Genomic DNA, 23,830 nt, shown 5'->3' with positions numbered 1-23,830 from the left:
GTCTCGGGGGTTGCTGCTGCTGATGCTGTCCCGGTCTATGGCTCTTCCAGAAAAAGTATATATAAAAGGGGGAGTGGTTAGACGCCCAACCCGAAAGGGCGCGACTATGCGGCGCCATTTCCAAATCAACTTTTACCCAGTGGCGTAGTCGCAAAGTGGAAAAACTAAAAATGCTGGAAAACTGTGAACTGCATTTGTTAAGGGAAAATTTGTAAAGCTTTGATTGTCACTTGGTTTAAGGTGATAATTGAATAGTCTTAAATAGAATGTATACATGGTGCAGCATACAGCTGCAGAACTATTTATAGATTTACAATTTCATAAACGTGGAGTCTACATAGATCGATCCTTCAACTTTCTTTCAAACACATTTTAGTTTTATGAACTCCATTTGTAGCCTGATAAGACTTGATTTTCTTGTACGTATAGCATAGCTGTCTAGTCTTATGTATAGAGAGATATATGTGTGTATAGAATCAATGCAAATAATTGATCAATTATATTTTTGTAGATAAAGTTTGGAAGCAGCGAAAAAAAGGAAGTAATTTGAACTGTGGAATATATAGTCAGAGATCATATGTACTTAGATTAAATATGACCTTAAGCATATGTGGAATGTATCAAAAATAACTTCAAAATGTTGGGTTCAGATAAGCCTGTGAGATATATTTTAACGAAGCAATTATAAGATCATGACTTAAAAGGATAATTAACTGAAAGATAAAATTGTGCTTTTATGTATATATATTTATAAAGAAGTCACACATATATATATATATATATATATATATATATATATATATATATATATATATATATATATATATATATATATATATATATATATATATATATATATATATATATATATATATATATATATATATATCATTTAACATATAAAACTTACTTTTGATACATTTTCAGATAGTTTAAAAGTATCTGGTAGACTTTTGAGAGTCTTTATAAGTATCTGAGAAGCATATAAACAAAGTCAAAAGGTATTAATAGGAATTATTATAGCAAAGATATTTCTCATTATCCTATATCACATAATATATATAGAAGTTCTTCATAGATAGTTTTTTTCACTTCAAATCCCAGATAAATATATAGATAACGCCAATCAAAATTATCTGCTCAGACAACGCACAAACATGAGAAAGGAAATAGAAATGGATCCAATAAATTTAGACTACGCCCATGCGAGAGCATCGGACGCTGCGCGGAGCATGCTGCTCCTGCTGCCCCTGCTGCTGGCTAACAGGAAGCTCACGTACTCAATGAACATATTATAAAATGCCTTCTATGGCTGTCATATGCTCATGTAACTGGCTGACAGTTACAACAGAGGCAGGGCAGGGGCAGGGCCATGACTGGGCGTTGCTGGAGTGGGGGGCTAGGGGCTGGGGGAGGTGACTCTCATACAATCGTTCGACCATTTGGTTTGCTTTGAATTCAATTTGTGAAGTGCTTACGTACGAGCACTATGAAACGATGCTGCCCCTTGTCGTCTTGCTCTGCCTCAGCCAGTGGCAGTGCCACTCGCCTCTCGCCCCTGGCTCTGGCTCGTCCTCCATAGACTTCGTCTGCCTTTTGTCTGTGTGGCTGAGTTTCGGAAACATGTTGAAAATCACATAATGTGTCATTTAATAATCAAGTACAATGGCACAATGTGCAATGTGCCAGAGGCAGCCAGGGGTGGGGCGGAGAGAGAGGGCGGGGGTGTGGGGGTGGGTTTGCTGCGGCGTCGACAGAGAGGGCGAAGCCAACAATATCGCCATTAGGCATAAATTTATGAGCGAATGCGATGCGACGCAACGGCCATTGACACAATCATATACATCAGACACACACACACACACACACACATATATATATATATATACATACATATGTGTTCATTTATATATCATATACATGTGAAACAGATGATGCTGCTGCTTCCTTGCCAAACAGCTCGTGTGAGTGTGTGTGCGTGTGTGTAGTCCCTGGCTGGCTTTTACCGTTGAAAACAAAGCAACAACAACAATGGAAAAAAAAGTTAAATAAACGTTAAATGAAAAATTCAGCTCAATTGAATTCGTTAGCGCGAAATGTCGTTTCTCTCGTTACTACAGAACCCCTCTACATCATCATCATTGTCATTATCCTAATGATGATGATGCTCAGCATTATGTTGATTATCATCTGGTTGACAACAGCCAACCATTGTTGTTGTAGAACGTCTTGTATGACAGCCTTTGGCTAAGGATTGCTTTAAAATGCATTAAATCTAAGCACTGAGCTTAGAGAGACATAGAGAGAAGTTAGATAAGCTTATATTTTATATTTATTATATTTATTATTATATATATATATATTATTTTATATTTATTTATTTTTATTTTATATTTTTTTATATTTTCTTAATTTTAGACAAAGGTGAAATATGTGAACGTATTTATGAATTCGTTTATAGTAGATAAAATCAATACAGAAACTTAAAATTATTAAATAATATAAAACATAAAATATATATATATATATATATATAATATATCATTTCCATGTGTATATATATATTTATTATATAATAATCAAATATTAAATTTATTATATTTTTCTTTAAATATTTAAAAAAAGTTGTTTATGTTTTTTATAATTGTAGAACGTAAACTTCATATCTGTAAATATTACAGATTTGTGTTTGCAATTTAAAACTGTCAAAAAAAGTAAATTAGTTTGCCTTAGACATTAAACGTTCTGCTTTGATCATTTCGTTTCTTAAAAATTTTAACATTTTGTATTAAGATATTCCATTTGTAGGTGCGCCAATGCTTCAGAGAATATATTTTTATATATATATATTCATACACAAAATGCGCTAAAGTTTAGAAAGAGCCAAGAGTTTTTAACTAACGACTGTGGTTAGATATATATATAAATGGCTTGGCATTGTTATGTTATAGAATATGTAGAAATATATATGTATATCTAGCCTTATAAGGTTATGTATATTACAGACCATTTACTAGCTAATTAGTTTATTTTTTTTTTAAATTTTTTCTTGTCCAAAATATTGCTAAGATACTAAAATAAAACTGAAAGATAATTTCTTGATTATTACTTTAAGATTTTTAAATATTTTATAATTTATTATTGTAGCAAAAATAAGCTAATACAAAAATGTTTTTTATGTGAAAAATTAAATTATTAATAATTAGTTAAATATATATCTAATGCTTGTTTATAAATATTTATACTATATGTAATACTACAGGGATATATATGTTATACATATATATATTATATGCCATATCTTTTTTACAGCAACTGTGTCGCTTCTAGAATAAAACTATATATGCATATATCTAGTTTGGCTTTAAAATCCCAGGCTTAGCCGAAGCAAATAGCAGTGTTAAGTTCAGCTGTATGGAAATAGGCGTCAAATACAATTTATTGCTGAGTAATTTTATTAGTTATAAGCGCACATCAGCTAACATCATAACACAGCGAGCTGGGAAATGAGAACAGGCTGCGGAGGAGCTGTGGAACGAGGATGGGTTGAATATACCTGAATGGAATGACGAGCGGAAGTTGAAAATAACCCAATGGAGCAGGTATATATGTATATATATATAGATGTGCCTATATATATATATATATATATTATTTTGGTACAAAGAAATAAAACAACCGAAAAAATAAGACACTTTTGAAAATGGACGATCATAATGATGATGACGGAGCAGCCGAAGCAGACGATGATATGGCACAAAGTGCGCGAATTCGAATGAATAGATATACAGCTAAAGATACAGCTATGACTAGGGCAACGGCTACAGATACAGATAGAGATACAGATACAGATACAGATACATGCGCATGCATATGCTGTCAACGCAACGTTGATTATCGCTACCGTGCGGGGGCGACGGCGGCAGACAAATTGCCATTTACACCACTTACAACAGCAGCAGCAGCAGCAACAGCAGCGACGACAACGGCGCCGACAAGTGCCAGCTACAGATACAGATACAATCAGCTACAGCAACAGCAACAGAAACAGCAACAGCTATAGCAATTGCAAGCACAACATATGTAACTAGAGTTGTCTCGCTCTAACGCAAGTGCGGCAATTGCGCGTTTGACTTGCGCTTGGCATGGGGCGTGGCCTTGTCTAGGGCACACCCCTTTGCCAATGGCAGACCATAGCATAGATACAGTTACATATACACGCACACACACACACATACACATGTATATTTATGTATGTTGTGTGCTGGTGTGTGCGCGTGTTACAGTTACATTGTGGCAAACAGCAATTGTTGTTGTTGCTGGCGCAGATTTTTTGAGAAGCTGTCGTTGACGTTTTGAATAAATTTTAATTGAATTCGCACAATGAAACTGTTTACTTAACCTGCCACTTTACAAGATGAGCTTCATTCACGCACACACACACACGCGTACGCACTCACATGTAAACCAACATACTTGGTGCATTTACAGCTGAAAAGGCAAGCGTATATAGCATATATACATGTGCGGGTGTGTGCGTGTGTATCTGTTGGTTTAATTACAACAAACGCGTCAGATTTTGTGTTAACACTCGTTAAATATGCAACAGCAAATGAAGCTTGTCTTAAGTTCACATCAGGCTAATGAGTCGCATATGCTCTACGCTAATTAATATTATTAAAATTGTGGAATTACTCAGTATATATACAGCTGTGTTCATGAAAATAGTAGTGCCACTGAGCACTAAACGTTGAACAACACAATTTGTTGATTAACAAACAATTTGAAACGAATATTCAGATTAACACAATTTGTTAATAAATTAAATTTTTGATATAATTTTTTTTTGGCTTATGTGCAGCACTACTATTTTTATGAACAAAACTGTATGTACATATTAGATGTATGCAGTGTATGCATATGTATGTGTGCTTGTATCTATGTGTGCTATATAAGTACAAATTGCACAAATTACATTTGCGAGTGCAGCAATTTGGGCCGCTTTTAACTGTTAATTGTTTATGCCGGTATCAAGGTGTTAATTAGAAGAGGCTTACAATTACATGCAATTAAACGAAAGTTGCATTTTAGTTGCATTATGTAGCGTTTTAGCTTAAGTTGCGTGATATTTAGATATTATTACTTATATTATTATTATTATTATATATTATATATTATTATTATATATTACTATTAGCGTCAATATTCAGGTCTTGGTGCTGCTTCTCTGCATATACTACTTCCATACTTATAACGTGAACAATCGTATTCTGTTGTCCTATTGTTTAAGTATTCATACTGATGAATCTCTGATGAATCAATATTCTGTGGATCAGTGATCCATGCTCTGCTATAATAGCGATCTAAGGTCCTTTATTCAAGCAGTCCTTCTTCACTGCAAAGGAAAGCATTTAAAAACATTTCTTAAAACATATAAGTATTTAATAAAATTGAAAAATTATTTTAAAATATGAGCTGAATTCAAATTTTGCTGAAAAAAACATTCACAAAATAAATAATTGCATATTTAGATATAATTTGAAATTTACTTTAGTTACTTCTTATTCTGTTACTTCAAATTCCTGTTTCTTGTTAGCTGATCCATTGATTGACAATCAGCCGTTCGCTTTAATGCAACACTGACTGTTTGATTAACTAACTGAGTGACTGACTGAATGATTAATAAACTCACTAATTACTGTGACTGCATAATATATTGACTGATTTATTGACTGACTGACAGACAGATTGATTGACGCAGCAGCATAAATTAATGAGAATGCGACTAATTGCAGATAAATTCTACTCAGATAAGTTTAGTTATTTATCGAAAACAGTATTTATTGAAAGAGTAATATTAATATTTTTATAAACATTTTTAAGTTTATATTTATATTTATTTTATTTGAATTTATATTATTTAATTTACATTGTACATATTTTGCTTGTTTTTTTTAAATAATAAAAAAAAACTTTTTTAATTCAAATAAATTTTGCTTTAATAAATATAATTTATAGCAAATCAATAAGCACTATATTGTTTTTCTATAAAATGAATTCCAAAATATTTTTTTAAATATTTAAAAAAAATTAAATTAATTTATATTTTAAAAAAATATTTTATGGCAAATCAATAAGCACTATATTGTTTTGCTATAAATTCCAAAATATTTTTTTTAAATATTTTTGAAAAATCATTTTGGAATTAATTTTATAGCAAAACAATATAGTGCTTATTGATTTGCTATAAAATATTTTCTTAAATATAAAGTTTTATATAAATAAAAAATTATATAAATTTGTATTTAGAACTTAATTTTATATATTAATATATTTATTATATATGTATAATTTATTTTATATTTATAATTTATTATATGAACTGAACTTTTTAGTTTTAGATACAATTTTATATTTTCTTTGATACATCTTTAATCCTTTGACCCATTTAAGCTCCTAGCAAATATATATATATCTGTTCTTTATATAGATTTTCTCAACTTCTTCTAAGCAAAAGCCTTTGTCATAGATAATCTATAATAAACAGCTTCCTTGGCTTTGGCCTTTGGCCTTTAAGTTCTCCGTTGCAGCTCTGGCTTTTCCTGTGACATTCGGCCCCATTGCCCGTCGCCCACTGCCCTCGCCCCACTCCATTGCGCTGCTTCCGTTAGCTTCGAATCACGTGTCAGGTAAAATTGCGGGATGCGCAACACTCCTTCATTAAGTTAATAACAGCTTCTCTCTTTCGACAGAGTACAAAGTGAAATTGCAAAAATCCGTTTCACACACATTTTTTCTTCTTCTCGCAGTGGCGCCTTCTGCGTTGCCCTATTCCTTAACAGCCAACCACCACCCCCTCTCTGTTGCTCTCTCTCTCTCTCTGGGCGCTTGCCTTTTGATGCTGCAACGGGTTTTGTTTGGTTTTGAATTTCAGCAGAGTGAGAGAGGCCTTGCTTGTCAGATTGTGTTTTACATCTTGATTATCTTCCGTTTGTTTGTGCTACATAAACACTCACCCATACACACACACGCGCTGAGTTGATAAACCAGGCCAACCCCCACAGCGAGTGGGCTTTAAATGTAAAATATTTCTATTGAAATCCATTCAAGGATAAGAAGTCAATCAGTCTACAAAGTGCAAAGGATTTTGCACTTTCTCAAATGTAAATTCAAATTCTGTACAAATCCTCGGCACAGTGGGACAAAAATAATAATTGTTTAAAAATTTTATTTTTTTATTTATTTTACGTAATATGCATATATATGTAGAAGGCAAAAATATATCTACTTGTGGCACCCTGTACACGTCACATACCGTATGAAGATTACTAAACTTCATATATATATTTTTCGGACATATGACTAGTTAAATAGACGTTGACTTGAGCACCCTGTATGTAAATAAACTGCTAAAATTGTATATTATATATTGTATACTATAAATAGTATGTTATATGTTATATATTATATATTATATATTATATATTATATATTATATATTATATATTATATATTATATATTATATATTATATATTATATATTATATATTATATATTATATATTATATATTATATATTATATATTATATATTATATATTATATATTATTCTAAAAGATTGTGGCACACCCTGTGTAAGCTATACTATACCCTGTATACACCCTATACTATCGTCTTATACACACTCAATTGAATACTACACTACATGGAATACATACACATACATAATTCTTATATTTTTTGTTTCCATTTCATTCCGTTAGCTGACCAAAATGCTCCACAGTGCAGCGCCTTGTTCCATTCCATTGTGTTGCGCTTGAGCCAACCACAAGCCAAGCTGCCGAGCAGCTGGCAAGCCCCGACTTAAACTTAATCCATCAGCCACCCCAAGACGTTCTAGCAGAAGGCAACAAGCTTGCAAATTGAAACTGTCAATCCTCCATCTCCATCGCCATCTCCATCTCTCCTCCTTTCAGTGGCAATCGCGAAGGCGTCTGCTGGCACGTGGCGACACGGCAAGGGTCTGGACACAAAGAAACCAGCTGTAGCTGGAGCATAAGCCTCGACACCATCGCCATCACCTATCCATTCTTCAATTACCCTTTCGACTGGGACGACGGTCACATTATCGTAATCGCATCCTAATTGCGAGAAAATTACGCCCACGTGCGGCCTGTAACCTGATCAGCATCAAAGGAGTTGACAAAACGCCGTCCCAACGTCGCAAGCCAAACAAAGCAAATCGATACATTTTCAAAATGCTTGTGTAAATGCGAAACGCGACTGAATATGCATAATTAGGATATAGCTGGCTAAAGACCTCGAAGAACATGACCATAAAATAATAAAATATATCGATTATCGTTATTTATTTATATTTTGATATAGATTAGACATATAAATATCGATATTTATTGCGTACTGAACATGACATATGTTTAATTCTCAATTCATCGTATATCGCTTACTCAACACGTCTGTTATGGACCGATTTAACCCTCAATTTATACGGTATTGGCTTCAGCTTTATATAGATGTGGCTAATTTTCCTAAAGTCGAAATAACTTATAACTGATGGAGTATTATCAGGTTAAACTGATTAGAACGTATTAATCAAAAAATTGATTAATTACAAAATTATAAATTAAATACAAATTTAAGCCTGAGCTTTTACAATTTCTGGAATAGTACATACTTAATAAATATCTATGTCATTGGCTCTGGCTTTTCCTTGGCGACGAGGAAACGCCACAAACAACCGACTGCACAAGCGGCAATTAAATGGGCTACGAAGTAAGGCCACAAAATTTCCCATTTCCCGTTCATAAGAACGGCCACAAAAGTACGGAAGAAATTGAGATGGCATCCAGAAATTGAATTCTACAATTTGAAAAAAAAACGTAATAGTATTTAAAAAGGATTCTATCTACTTTGGTAGTAGAAGACATAAGACATATATACACAGCATTAATAATAAGCAAATAAGTATAAGAGTGTGTGAGTATCGAATCAAGTGCAAATCTGTTATGATCTGCGATAGATCGAATAGCATACGATAGATCGAATCGTATCCTTCAACTCGCACATCACCAAGCTTATTTGAATAAGATATTTTCAATACGAACCGTTGCGAAAGACAAAGCTGCAATTATGAATCCGACGCGAAGGGGCAGAGTATCGTACGCGTTCTCACTGCGCGTATCCCATGCTGCGCAATAGGTAAATAACAGAAATATTGTAGCAAACAGCTCGACGCCGAATATTTTCATTTCGCTGGATCCGTACGAGAGACATAAGTTCGTGGTCGACGGTGCAACGGCAAAGGACAATGCGATGCCAATGAAGGCGCCAATAAACTGTGCCAGCATATAGAAGAGCATCATTTTCCACTCCATAACTCCAACAATTGCCGCTGTACCACTGACAGCCGGATTCAGGTGGGCGCCACTCAGAAACGCAAAAATTTGGACTGCTGTTAAATATGCAAATCCCCAGACAATGGCTGGCGCTGTGTTATCTTGAATAGTAATAATAGTTCCAGTGGTAAATAAGGAACATCCTAGTGTTATGGCAATTGCAGTTCCAGTACACTCAGCAAATAGCTTCTTCGCCACGTCTTTGTCGAACTTAAAATTTCCCATAATTTTAATTTATACAGGCAACTAAACTGAAAAATGTTATAACAAATAATATAGAGAACTCTGGCTTCAATGAGCACATGAATTTAACTGTGCATAACTCAAAGTTTTGTGGAGCATAAATCAACAATAGCCTACTTAAAATGTAATCAAGGACAACATATTTCAAATGGGCATGTACTGTAAACATGCAATGGACGTTAGACGCGGCTTTTGTTTTAGTTCCCTGTAAGATTCCATTTCCGTTTAGCGGAAAACGTTTTATTCATTGGTTACAAGTGCCAAATGAGTAATTTGTGAGAACTCAACTGCAGGTATCGGCAAATTTTGTTTGGTCGATAATCGTTGAGACTATCGAATTTAAATTTTTGTAACGTTTGCGGTTAACATATCAATTCATCGGGTTATGTACTCATCTCTAACTTCTAAAAATATTCTACTCATTTTGCCACTGCAAGGAAAAATATATTTTTAATATAAAAAGAGGCATTAACTTATTTCTACCTCTGGATGCTCTATGCAAGTCACGGACGTTTTTGGACATAGAAATCTATGCATGAAAGAAGCTAATAAATTATCAAAATAATTATCTTACAGTGCCATAATGAGCATAACATTGATACGAAATGGAGCTAACCATAACTCGACAAGCTGTTAAACCAACCGCCAATATGAATTTAATTCAAATGTTTGCAGTTCCAAGTTTTTTGACTTGTATTATTCAACCCATACTATTGGATTTTTATTTAAATGATATAAAAGTAGTCCCCAATCAAAACAATATTATTACGTGATTACAGACTTGGGTTTTTAATTAAATACTTGGTTTAACAGTAATTTTTTTATAGGCGTAGATACATATGCTAAGTATAGTAGACATACGCTCACACGCGTTATACATAATGTAGGTTTATATAATAGAATTTATACATAGTATTACACATAAAATTATCATGTATGTGAGCGAGTAGCTCGCCACATATATATATTCTAGTTGCACAGCAAGAGGTAAATATGTTTGCGAACGTGCCACATGAGATTTTGGCCACACTTGGGTTAACATCCTTGCCAAAAATATAAGTAGATTGTATAACATGTTTACCGTACGATGCGATGTGATGGGATGCGATGCGATGATACATGGCCAAAGATTACAATGTGCATGAGAATGAAGAAAGTTATAATGGATGAATAATTACATTGTTTAAATGTTTTCGAACTGGCTTTTGGCCTTTCAGCTAACAGTTGGAAACCCTTACAGCATGTGTTTATACAAATACAAATCATATACATATCCATATACAAATACATATACATAAATAAAGGTTACAATTAGATGGGGTTGGTCGCCTCATGGAGTCGGCCTACTCAGTCCGAACAGCTGCTTGGGCTTGACTTGGAATGTGGGCAGCTGCCACAGTCCGTGCGGAAGGAACGACGATGGTGTGAGGCGGGCGTTTGATTTCTTTTACAGAGTAGGCTTAATTTATATGGTTTCCATAACATTTAATTTAGACGTTAATTTTGCGCCTTACATTCTAATTTAAAATGTTAACATTTAATTATATATAGTATTACTTTGTTTTTTTTTTTAATTTTATACAGTTTTGTTGTTATATATATATAAATATATATATATAAATATATATATATAAATATACATATATATATATATATATTATATATATATATTATATATATATATTTCTCGCTTGCGTCGGTTTGTTTGTTGATTGTTTGCTGTAAGGTGTTTTTTTTTGTATTATATATTATTTAACTAATTCATTGTTGCCCAGTGACATGTTATTGGGTTCACTTGCATTTTTTTGCTCTCAAAGTGCACTGCTTGGTATCGGATGTACGTATGTGTATGTATGTATGTACGATTGTTTTAGAAATAACAATGTGGTAATATGTCACAGCTAATTTACACCTAACGTGCCTAGGCCTTGAAATGCAGTTCCAAATTGTTGTTGCTTTTTGATAAACTATTATTGATTTGTTGTTAACTACTTGAATATTGTTGTTCCTGTTATTGTTGTTAGATGAAGAGTTGATTCGCTGTTGTTGGCAATGTCCTTGCAGGCAGGCAGGAAGGCAGGCAGGCAACAAATTGGATTCTTTCACTGTTTTTCTCCTTTTTTACTTTGCTTTGTTTATGTTTGTGATGTGCTGTTGAGTTTAGTTTTTGTGTATGCGCAATGCAAGCAGCAGGCAGTAGTCATAAATCGCAACGCTAACTAAACAGAATCATCTGCAAGTAAATAGAGAGCAATTTATTTATACAGATGCGATAAGTTGAATATAGCCAAAGAGCACGCATACGCACCGTGGTACCACCATTTAGTCTTTTTGGGATTTTTGTTGCATGTCTTCACGTAGAGCGTATTGTCTGGCGGTCGCTTCTTCTCGCGGCAGCTGCTCAACATGGAGGCTATGCTAAGGCACACCGACTGCACCGACAGCGCCGGCGACCAGTCCTCGGTCAATATGGATAAGCAGATGTGACCATTGCTATAGACATGCGGATGCACAGGTATATTGCTCCCAATGAATGTTACCTGACGGCAGGAGAAAGACGTTAATGGAAACAAATATATATATTTATATATGGCAGACTTACCTCTGGCGAATCAAAGGGATATTTATTGTTGAATTTAAACAGCAGCTGAAAGTCTTCGCCCTCATAAAGCGTGCCTTCGAAACCCTTGATGTTTATTTTCCATCTGCAATCAAGACAAACAGCTGTATTACTAACTAGCTCGTAAAAACCAGCAGAAATATATATATATACGAAAATACAATTGAGCGCATTGTTGAAATGCGCTAAATTGCCAAATTAAGTTAACCAGTTTATGCTCTTTGGTTAACTGAACTTGGCCTAGTTGCGGAATTCGGAATTTGGCTTCTGCTGTGCGCATGGAACTCACTCTGATAAATTTTGCTGTACGCTTTCGGTGTCAACAGTAACGCCCGGCGGCGGCTCCTTGATCAGGGACATCAGTTCTTTATGCAAACGACGCTGTAAGCAAAAGAAATGAAAGTTTTAGCTTAGTTTGGCAAGTGCAACGGTGAACACGCCCTCAGTTTACAACTCACTCAAACGCCCTCCCTCGCGCTCTCACTCATGCCCTTTAACGCTGTTGATATTGCGTGCTTTGTTGGCCATTATATATAGCATATAGGTATGCAGACTGTTATCGCTTCCTTTCGGAAAACAAATACTATCTACAGACTGCATGTGTGTGTGTGTCTATATACCACTTTATAGATAAGATACAAAATAGCTCGTGCAATGCTTTTTAGCTGACTTCAAACTGTCGATTGTTTAGCTGTTTTGCACTTCTGCACAAATTATTTCTATTTTTCGTACAATTATCAGCCATAAATATTTATATGATATCGGTTCGTCGATAAGAGATAAGCGCCTGGTATTAAAACGCTGAGTACAGCTGTTCAACGAAGTCTGACAAAGGAAATTAATTATTATTATCATCACAAGACCAGGGAATATTTGAGGAGGCTTTAACTATGTATGTTAACTAAATTTCGCCAATGTTACAAACTGTCTATGAACTGGGCATACCCTACACAGCTATATATTTTAGGCCAAAAGACTCATAACCTTCGTTTCCGGAAAACTCTAATGACGCAACTTGGGCAATGGTTCTAGCTAATGGATTATAAAACTAAACATATATATATATATATATATCTGATGCAGAAATTCCCTTGATTACACGCAGCTGTTTCCGCGATAAACTGTATTTGGCACACACGAAAAAGAAAAAGTTTCAATATGAAAAATTTGTCATGGGCAAAAAAAAAAAACTTTTGAACTTTTATGAAAGTGTAAATGCCTCAGTAAGACCATAATTCCATTTAGATACGGTGCTAAATACGCGATAAGTCGGCTCAAGGCCAAGGGGCGCAAAGTTCGCCCAGCCAGTGTACTTGCCTCCCAGCGTGAATTGTCCAGCAGCAGTGGCTTGCCACATTTGGAGACGGCCGGCTTTTGGGGCTCCTTCGGCTCGTTGATGATCTCCGATTTGGGAATTTTGTCTTTGGTTTTCTTGAACAGCTTTAGCATTTCGATTATTGTTAACACAGTCTCGACTAGGATCGCACTATATTAAAGTTATTGGAAGACGAGTTTTTGATAGTTTTTCTAGCCTTGTTTTATATTTTCGGGTATCTGATTGTTTCGTAGCACCGCACGCAATGTTGCTGTGTTTAGACTAAACTCTCAAATGTGATTTCGTTTCTCGCTTTTTCAATAGCCAACTTTGTTACGTTCGCCCAGGGCCCAGCACAATTTATAAACGCACTCAGTCAGCAGCAGTAGCCGCATTTTAGCCAACAATTTTAATTTCAATTTCAATTTCAATTTCACTAAATTCGCAACGACAGCTACAGCTAAATGCGCCAACGTTTCGTCGCAGACTGTGGCAAAAGCGTCGAGAAATTTACTCAAAAGCAATGCGAGCGAAGCAACAGAAACAACTCACGGCCCAACCCGATTCCCCAACCCAACCCAACCCCACCCGACGACCCGCCCCAAGCAGCAGTTCGAGACGAGGCGTCGACAGCGCCAGCTATGCCGGCAGAGCTTGTCATCGTCATCGTCAACGTCAACGTGCCTCAGTATGCGTAGTGCATGTTCCTGATACCCTATCCACACAGCCACAAAGGTATGCCAAGTGCAGGACTACCTCATAGGTTGAAACTTTGACTTTTTATCTATTATAATATTTTATTTTTAATATTTTATTTTTAATTTTTTATTTTTCATTTTTAATATTATATTTTATTTTTAATTTTTTATTTTTTATTTTTAATATTGTATATTTTTAATTATTGTATATTTTAAACTTTATATTTTACATTTTACATTTTACATTTTACATTTAAAATTTTAAATTTTTTATTTTTCATTTTTAATATTATATTTTATTTTTAATTTTTTATTTTTTATTTTTTATTTTTAATATTTTATATTTTATATTTTATATTTTATATTTTATATTTTATATTTTATATTTTATATTTTATATTTTATATTTTATATTTTATATTTTATATTTTATATTTTATATTTTATATTTTATATTTTATATTTTATATTTTATATTTTATATTTTATATTTTATATTTTGTAATTTATATTTTATATTTTATATATATTTTATAAAATAAAATATTAAAGGTATTTCCGCATTTCAGGGCATTGCCTAGTCGCTGCAGTTAATTATTCTAGCCTTTTCAATTTATAGTTTTATCTTTGCTTGTTTTTTTTTTTTGCACCATCACCATCAGCCAGGCGGACAGAAAACTTGTTTAGAGATAAGGCTAGTGGTATTCACCTCGATATAGGTGCGCGATTTTTAAGCTTTATTTGTGCAGCATCTGAGAGTGAGTTGAGGCGTTGGAAATGCAGTCAGAGCTTGGCGCTCTGCCTGCGCTTCAGTTCCCCTTTCAATTCTCGCCAATTGGCACGCTCTGCCTGACTGATAAGCAGCTGATTACGAATATATATATAAATATAAATACTATATGTATACTAGATATATATGTGTGTGTGTGTGTGTGTGTTTGTGATATTTATTGCTAGTCATAAACCAGAAAATAGCTAAAATAATATTTGGAAATCGACAAAATTAAGGTCAAAACGCAGCCGCAGTTCGTTGGCAGTAAACAGGCCAATAAAATGAACTTCAGTCAACGACGTCAATTGAAAATTTATTGCAATTCGATGAAATTGCAAAATGTTGAAACTGCAATTCGAATTGCAAACGTGCGGCAATCAAATCAATCAATTGCATGAGCTCACACACACTCCTCTCTCTCTCTCTCTCTCTCACTCACACTCTCTCTTGCTCTTTCTTTATAAATGCCCAATGGATTATGCAAGTGGAAACTGTGGTATTATTCGCTCATTAAATAATACGTAATCCCAAATGCAACGAATCAAATGAAAACTGAAACTTATTGCCAGATAATAGCTAAAGGTTTACCTAATTACTTTAGATACTTATATATATATACAAATATATTGGTAAGTGTGGCGTACAATAATTAGTTGCCATATTGGTTACTCATTAGCCACAGCACTGTTAGCCTCTATCAGCTGAAGCTCGCCTAACTAATTTTCAGTTCCATTCGTACTGCTTTATGTACGTTCCTCAATTGGCAATGTGTGTCAAGACTTGTTTATTGCCACACTCAAAATATATACATCTCTATTCTAATTTTCAACTAGCTGCTCGGCTGGCTCTCTGGTTGTCAAGCGCCTAAAGGCAATGGCCCCCTGCTAGGAAAACTTTTCAAAAATCAAATTAATTTTAAATGTTTATCGACGATCGAGTTGACCTGGAAAATGTATAAAATAAACTTGGGGTAGTACAGACTATTGAGCTGACCTGGAAATAGTATCTAAACTTATAAAAGTATCGAGATTATTGAGTTGAACTGGAAATAGTAGCTAAGCTATAAGATAAAGAAGTATTGGCTATGGAGTTAAATTGAGAATGGTAGAGAAGACCTAGGGAAGCATCGACTATCAAAGATAGGAAAGTATTGTCTATCGAGTTGACCTGTAAATAGTATCTAAACTTATTATAAAGAAGTATCGATTATTAAGTTGATCTGAAAATAGTTTTTGAGATGATTATAGGCAAGCACAGACAATTGAATTGACCTGGAAATAGTATCTAAGCTTATGATAGGGAAGTATTGATTATTGAATTGATCTGCGAATGGTATAAAAAACTTAGGGAAGCAACGACAATGGAATTGACCTGGAAACTGTATCTCAAAGTCGATAATAGAAAAGTATCGACTATCGAGTTGTTCTATAAATAGTAAGTAGAATGATGATTGGACAGCATCGACTGTGTCTAGTTTATCTGCGAATGGTGTCCAAGATGATTATAGATGTTGACTATAGAGCTCATTAGATAATTGCATAAAAAGGCTGAGGGAAGTGTTCACTATCGAATTGACCTGGAAATACTATCGAAGTTGATTATAGGTCAGTATCGCCTATCGAGCTGGCACAATAACTAATTGGATGAAAGTAAAGAAACGAAAGTTTCATTAATTCTTAACCCTTCTTCAGCTTTTATCTGATGACCCTCATCTCTGGCTGCCATTGCACTAATATACACTTTCTTTTCCACTCTTTCCGGTTACTTTTTGCGCACTCATTAAAAAACAATTTTTGATGAAATAGAGAAAAAGTTGGGAAAACACTGCGAGATAAAACGCATAAAGCATAGATGAGTAAACACAGTCAAAGGTAAACAACGCGCAGTTTCTTTGTCAGCGATTTTCGCAAGAATTTTCGGGTAAACAAAAACAAAAAATATATAAAAAATTGAAGAAGAAGAAGACGACGCTAAAGGCTGATAAACTTTATAGAAGCAGCCGATAAAGATGCGACACAAATATCAAGTGGGCGTTGAGTAGGCAACGGACGGCGGCCCAAGAGCAGTTGCTGCGGCTGCTGTTGTGAAGGCCAAAGAGGGCAGGAGAAAGCGGCCAGCTGAGCGAGAGAGCGCGACCGTTTTGGCCAAATCAGTGAGTCATGTTGGCCTAACAAGCGTTGCGGCTGCTCTTTGCTCTTAGCTGTTTTCATTTCGCAGCTTGCTTGCTTGCTTGGCCAATTAAGCTGTTGGCCCAGCAGTCTGGCGATATTTTTGTGGCCCAGCCCGACCTTCGTAACTGAATCACGCCCCATTTGTGCGACGGCGACGCTCGCATTATGCAACATTCGCATGCGCCAAAAGCCATATAAAACGATTTCCTGACTGCAAGAGACTCTTAAGCGCATTACAAGGAACAGCAAAATGTGCAAAAATAGCAGCTAGCTGGGCGTGGCAAGAGGGCGGGGTGCCTGACAGGCGGAAGCGTGCAACATAACCTTAAACTTGCGATTGCTAAATCAACAATTTCGACCTTCGCCAAAAGCTTCTGCTCCTCTCGCAATCGATAAGAATAAAGTACGTATTTATATATAGATTGCATATATATATATGTATAAATGTATATATATATATATATATATATATATATACATACAGCTTCTGCTACGTCATTTTATTGTGACGTCAGAGTTTTGCTTAGTTTTTGTTTTCGTTCCTGTTCGCTGACTGTCGCAGGGTATAAATAACCAACCTGATGCCAGAGCCACTCGAGACAGACAGACAGAGAGAGAGAGAGTGAGAGAGAGAGAGAACTAGTTTTACAATGAGAGAAAGGCGTGTATCACGTACGTGCCGTGTGATTAACAGCTGAGACAGCTCATCTGGCTTGGCCCCATTGATTCGCAGCAAATGAAAACAAACCTTTTCAATGTAATCGAAAACTAATCATGAGTCGAGTCGAAACGTGTCCTCAGCGACAACACGTGAAGCGCGCATGGAAATGGCAATAATCATCGTAGTTAAATAGACGTTATTGGAGCTATGAGAGTCTGCAGCAACTGCTGTTACGTTGGCTGCGTCACACTTAGTGGTAAATTGATCTTCAGCTGAAAATAAGAAATTTCATTTCGAGTATGCAAAAGTTGTCAATTGATTTGGGCCGCCTTAATTTGACTGTGTTTTCAAGTATATAACGATGCGATCGGGCAACGTTAAGAGCTGAGCTACAGCTTGTTAAGTTGGCTGTGACAAACTTCAATGTAAATTGCGGCCCAGATTTAAACCAGAATTTGGAATATCTGTAAATGTTTTAAATTTGCTAATTATATGAGTTGCTTTTAAGCAAATGGAACTTCTTTGTCCAAAACAAACTTGATTTTACTCGTGAGTAAATCGGGTTTATTTTTAATAGCATTAAGTATTCATATGCACAGCTCAGCTGCTGGTGATCTGGCAACACTAAAATATACACTGAGCTTATTAAGTTGGCTGCATTAGGAATTAGCAATGAAGTTGTTATTGAGTTATGCAAATCTTGAGCATGTCTTTAGCTTTTACTTGACTTTGCTTAAGTGCATAAGGAAGTCAGCTGTGCGCTCAATTATAAAGCAAGTCTACTTCATTTCTGGGCACGAGTAGCCGCTGTAATCGCCGCAGAGTGGGGCCGGCGACAGGCAATTCAATTGAGTTTTAATGCTTCAAATGATAATATATCATGGTCCGTTGGCAAAATCACAGCAATTGGTGCACAATGCGCTTTTATTATTACAATTAATTTGCGGTTACTTGATAAACGGCGCCAGCAGTGTACAGTGGAGCCGCGCTATGGTCAACAAGTCAGATATTTGCGTTACATGTGGCAAAAGATAAGCGGATTAAAGTGTTTGCTTAACAATAATTAAATTGCGCAGGCGAAATAAATTAAATACAAATAAATAGGCTTATCTCTTTAATCAAATCAGGTGTGCCTCGCTTCACATTTATATATATATACAATATATATATTTATATTTATATTTATATTTATATAGGCATATGAAAGTTCAAGAAATGCTCATTGAATGGCTTTTGCATGGAACGAAACGATTAATTCTCGGCTTTGTTTCAGCTTGCCTATAAGGAAGTTTTGTTTCTGTGTTTTTATTGATATTATATTCTTTGTGTTCCATCTGTGCATTGCATATTGGAACAGCAGCAGATCGGCAAATAACAATCCAAATTTGAGTACTTGGCTAAAAGCGTAGCCTGTGCGTACTTTGGAACCTGTTCGCTAAAGGTTCTCGAGACATGGCAGTAATGCTAAAAACAGCCTATATAGCAGCGACAGAGCTTGCATATCAAATATGAACAAACTGGTTCTCATGGATCTATACATATATACTATATATACATATATGCACATAATCAAGCAAATACATATCTATATAAAACTGCTTTTAGCAAGCCATAAAATGTGTATTAATATAAACGCTTCAAAGTGGAAGTGTGGAAATTGGCCAAAAAAATTCTTGTGCATTTTGTTAAATTATAATTTTGAACGCGTGCCAAGAAACTAAGCAGATTTTAGCTAACAAAAATACGTGTGAAGAGACATGCGTGTGGGCAAAAAAATAAAACTAAAAAAATCTCCACAAATTTGTGGGACAAAAAGATCTTGGCGCGTGCCAAGGCAATTAACGGACTATCTGATTAATTAGCTGAATATCGCGCGTCTAGTCAAAACCGATAATTAAATCGATAATTAAAAGCTGATTTTTGCACAGTGCATGCAAATCGTGTAAACCTTTGTTTGAATACACAAATTCGCCGGAGCAGAACCGAACCGAGTTAAATGCAAATCAGCGCGTGCGAATTCGCGTGTCAACGAGAACTGAATGAAATGAACGGCGAAATCAAAGCGAGAAGCGGGCGAAGTGCGCGTACGCGACGAGCTTTTCGGATAGAGTGAGCGACTTGGTTGTCAGAGACGCAAGATATAAGGGCAGAGCAGAGCTGAGCAGTCAGACGTTGGAGGAAGGGAGACAGCAATGAGCAGGGAACATTACGCAGCACAGGATCGATAGATGGCGCTGGCGTTCCAAGGCTTGTTTACGAGGCGTAAACAAAAAGCGCCACACACGGACGCCGACATAAACAAACTGAGTCCATTAACAGTTAGAGGCAACTGCATTGCAATTTGATTGCATAAACAATCAAAGCTGTCGATTCATATGTACATGTGTGCTGCACTCACTCTCCGCCTGACCGACTGAGGGTCAGGTCAGATTAGAAGAGAAACTGCAGAGCGAGGAGACCTTGGTAGACCGCAAGGCATGTGAAAGGAGAAAGTATTGATGGACGCAGACAAAGAAGCGTCATTCAACTTGTTATATAACGTGTGCACGGCTTGCGACTTCCTCCTTGTGCAGGTGAGACCCTGCTGATAATGTCGACACAGCCTCTGCAGGGGCCGCTGCAGCGATAAGGTGACGTTGAACCTGTCCAATGCGCAAAGTTACTGCCGGCAGTAGGCTGCGGCTGCGGCTGCGGTTGCGAGAGCAGCAGCTGACAACAAACATTTGCACAACTGTTTTTGCGCACGCTTATTTTACGACATTTAATTGTTGTTGGATGCAGACCAGCTGCCAAGGGGTACAACAGACATGGCACGCCGATGAGATGGGATGGAATTCAGAGAAGCCACTCACCTCACTGGGCGACATTGATGACATATTCCTTGGTGTTTGATGGCCGTTGCACTTTGTTCGTTCTGCTTCCACTTGTTCGCAGTGTTTGCTGGGAACGTCAAGCCGCTTATCCTTTGACCTGCTATGCTGTACAATCTATTTCCTGTGGTGCACAATTTTGAATTACAAATTTATGTAATTATATGTTACATTGCCAACTATATTCGATCAAAAATTTAATAGTTTAGCCAAAGTGTTTTCTACCTTCCGAACTGTGACGTGAGACGCACACCAAAATATACTTGACATGTTGTTATTGATATTTGGGTATTTTTTAGTATTTAATTGCATCGACTATTATATCGATAGCTTACCTTAGTGAGCACAACAGCTGTTACTTAAATACGAACTACGTACATTGTTTTCTACAAAGTCAACTAGTAGCTGAAACATAAGTTATTTAAATGAATTTTTTTTATAAAAACAATTTGTTTGAATTTAATAAATAACACATTTAATTTTCATTCCGTACGGCAACAGAATATATCGATAGTTATAGTTTTAGGTATTTATCGGTATTTTAATGAATTGTGGCACAACAGAACAACTCATGTGGATGAAGTATTTACTAACAGCTGATATTATTAAAAAAAAAAACAAAAATGTTAAGAAGTAAATGTATCAAATAAATTAATTAATGTATCAGTTGAAAATATAATGAGAATAGTCTTAAAATGACACAAAAAGAGTCGAGCAGCAGTGCTTATAGATATGATTCTATTTTATGTTATTTAATACAAAAGCAAATGCTCACTGCCCACAGTGGCGGCTAAAATAATGGACATAGCTGTAATCTGACTGATATCAGGTGTTGCGATTTATTCGACACTGATAAAGCATCTAAGAATTATTAAATACACGAGCAGCACTTGTTCAACTGCTCAGTAAGTGGTTTGCATTACTTTCGGGCATATCAACAGCAACGGCAACTTGACAACAATGCATTTCGGCGTATTGGGCAGCGGCATTATTGGTCTAACCAGCGCATTGGAGCTGCAGCAGCAGTTTCCCACGGCGCAGGTGTCGATCATAGCGGACCGCTTCAATGAAGACACCGTCAGCTATGTGGCTGCGGGCATCTTTCGCCCGGGCACCAGTTTCATGGGCCCCACCCAGGAGATTACCCAGTACGTGACAAAACAAGGTCAAATCAATTGATTTCATATTAATTTATACTCTTTATTTGCAGGCAATGGATGAGGGATGCATTTAACTACTGGGATGAGCTGCGGCGCTCCCCGGAATCAGCCCTAGCTGGCGTCTGTCAACTGTCCGGCTACATATACTCACGCACCACGCCTTCCATAGTGCGGGTAAACCTACGGCCCTAATCACCTATTCTTATCACATTTGATTATAGCTAATGATGTTTACTGTTTGATTATCTAGAATCACTTTATAGAGCAGCTGCTGCCCGTTTACCGACGCGCCACAGAGGAGGAGCTGAGGCTCTGCCACGGCGGCTGGAAGTATGGCTCCTTCTTTACCACCTGCCTGACAGAGAGTCGTCTCTTCCTGCCCTATGCCACCAAGAAGTAAATTTGACTGAAATCCATAGCTAGCTTCGGTTAAATGTAATTGTATTTCAGATTCCTGTCGAACGGCGGTCGAGTGTTGCGTCAGCATGTGAGCAACTTGCTCGACGTACCGCAGGACATTGACGTGTTGCTCAACTGCACCGGCATGGGCGCCAAGGAGCTGTGCAATGATCAACATTTGGTGCCGATTCGTGGACAGGTACTGAAGGTGCGTGCACCCTGGATAAAGACGGCTTTCTACGGTGACCTCGACACCTATGTGTTGCCCGGTTTTGAGACGGTGACGCTGGGTGGTTGCAGACAGTACGACAGCTACAACACCGAGTGGTGCAAGTACGATAGCATGGCTATAAAGGAGCGTTGCTATGATCTGCTGCCCAGCTTGAAGAAGGCGGAAATTGTACGCGAGTGCGTTGGCCTACGTCCGCACCGCTCGGTGGTGCGTGTGGAGCCGGAGCTGCTGACAAATGCTCAGGGTCGTCGCCTGAAGGTGGTGCACAATTATGGGCACGGCGGCTATGGAGTAACCACTGCACCGGGCACAGCTAAATATGCGGTGCAAGTGGTGCGCGACGTGCTTGCGGGCAATAGCAAACTGTAGCCTGATTTCTATTATATTGTTGACTTGTTGTTAATTAAAATGTTCATATGTGCAATTCGCGATTTATACAAACTTTAACCTCCACAAACACGAATTTTGATTGCATTTGGCTCAATAAATTAATCAAAATGCGAGCTGGCTATGAAGACATAAATCAATTACAATTTTTGAGATAAGATTAAATAAAAATAAAAACAATATTCAAATGTCGCGCGCTATGCGGTGCCTATCGATATGCATGAGCAGTGTTGGCTAACGTTTGCGGCTCGGCACACAATGCGCAAATGCGCCGCATGAATGGAAAGCTCGACAGCTTTCGCTCGCCCACACAAATAACCCATCAGGCATCGATTTTCACCACTGGAGCAGAAAGAAACAGCAGCTGGGACGATTGAAACAGTTCAAATGATGAAAACGTATACAAAACGCTTATATTCGCCGCGATAGTCAATTCGCCGCACACACTCAAACAGACACATGCGTAGCTGCAGGAAAATTTGTGCTTCATTCGTGGTCCTGTAACGACGTGTACAACAGAGCGACAGCAAATTCTAACGGAGCACACAGGAAAAAAAGGTGAAAATCAGTTGAGAAAAAAGAAGCACTTTACCTGGCGCCTGCAACTAAATGAATAATTCACTTGTATCGGGCGAGACGAACGCGCGTAAAACGCTGAATAATTGATTGAATAATCGCAATCGTAAACAAAAAAGCGCAAAAATTTCTAACAGCAGGCAGTCAGCCATCAGTGGTAACACGAGCCCAGTGCCAAGGCTAAATTTTACCCGTGCTGCACGCCACAGACCCTAAGCCAGTACCACAAAAAAAAAAAAAAAAAATACAAAAGAAAAAGCAGAAATTAGAGCGAAAAAGCAAACTCGCAGTCGCAATATCGATTTGTGTAT

At 36.5% G+C, this 23,830-nt stretch overlaps 3 protein-coding genes across 7 annotated transcripts; 1 reads left to right on the top strand and 2 right to left on the bottom strand.

The window, feature by feature from the left end:
- Positions 1 to 8,370: 8,370 nt before the first annotated feature.
- LOC111593294 (probable aquaporin NIP-type) lies at positions 8,371 to 9,728 on the bottom strand. 3 transcript variants are annotated; one of them, XM_023305973.1, is made up of 3 exons: positions 9,125 to 9,728; positions 8,695 to 8,879; positions 8,371 to 8,594 (listed from the first exon to the last, which is right to left on the bottom strand). In XM_023305973.1, exons 1-2 carry the CDS (start codon positions 9,638 to 9,640, stop codon positions 8,706 to 8,708), a joined length of 690 nt encoding a protein of 229 aa, XP_023161741.1. In that variant the 5' UTR covers positions 9,641 to 9,728; the 3' UTR covers positions 8,371 to 8,594; positions 8,695 to 8,705. The 3 variants fall into 3 exon arrangements, with proteins under 3 accessions (XP_023161741.1, XP_023161742.1, XP_023161740.1); XM_023305974.1 differs by having other exon boundaries at positions 8,371 to 8,548; XM_023305972.1 differs by having other exon boundaries at positions 8,371 to 8,879.
- A 1,606-nt stretch (positions 9,729 to 11,334) lies between these two features.
- On the bottom strand, positions 11,335 to 21,019 carry LOC111593303 (ubiquitin-conjugating enzyme E2 W). 3 transcript variants are annotated; one of them, XM_023305987.2, is made up of 6 exons: positions 19,844 to 19,976; positions 13,596 to 13,764; positions 12,568 to 12,659; positions 12,261 to 12,363; positions 11,967 to 12,198; positions 11,335 to 11,891 (listed from the first exon to the last, which is right to left on the bottom strand). In XM_023305987.2, the coding sequence occupies exons 2-6, from the start codon at positions 13,725 to 13,727 to the stop codon at positions 11,878 to 11,880; spliced, it is 573 nt and encodes a 190-aa protein (XP_023161755.1). In that variant the 5' UTR covers positions 13,728 to 13,764; positions 19,844 to 19,976; the 3' UTR covers positions 11,335 to 11,877. The 3 variants fall into 3 exon arrangements, with proteins under 3 accessions (XP_023161755.1, XP_023161756.1, XP_030080982.1); XM_023305988.2 differs by lacking the exons at positions 13,596 to 13,764; positions 19,844 to 19,976 and adding an exon at positions 20,748 to 21,019; XM_030225122.1 differs by lacking the exon at positions 19,844 to 19,976 and having other exon boundaries at positions 13,596 to 14,016.
- Positions 21,020 to 21,494: 475 nt separating this feature from the next.
- Positions 21,495 to 23,763, top strand: LOC111593301 (D-aspartate oxidase). The gene is made up of 4 exons (XM_023305983.2): positions 21,495 to 21,913; positions 21,976 to 22,099; positions 22,176 to 22,321; positions 22,376 to 23,763. The coding sequence occupies exons 1-4, from the start codon at positions 21,726 to 21,728 to the stop codon at positions 22,923 to 22,925; spliced, it is 1,008 nt and encodes a 335-aa protein (XP_023161751.1). The 5' UTR covers positions 21,495 to 21,725; the 3' UTR covers positions 22,926 to 23,763.
- The last annotated feature ends 67 nt before the right edge of the window (positions 23,764 to 23,830 follow it).

This window comes from Drosophila hydei, unplaced genomic scaffold, assembly GCF_003285905.1.
Source record: "Drosophila hydei strain 15085-1641.00,03,60 unplaced genomic scaffold, DhydRS2 tig00008122-arrow-pilon, whole genome shotgun sequence".
Classification (NCBI taxonomy): Eukaryota; Metazoa; Arthropoda; class Insecta; order Diptera; family Drosophilidae; genus Drosophila; species Drosophila hydei.
The sequence above is the reverse complement of the archived record's forward strand: the minus strand, read 5'-3'. Positions and strand labels throughout refer to the sequence as shown.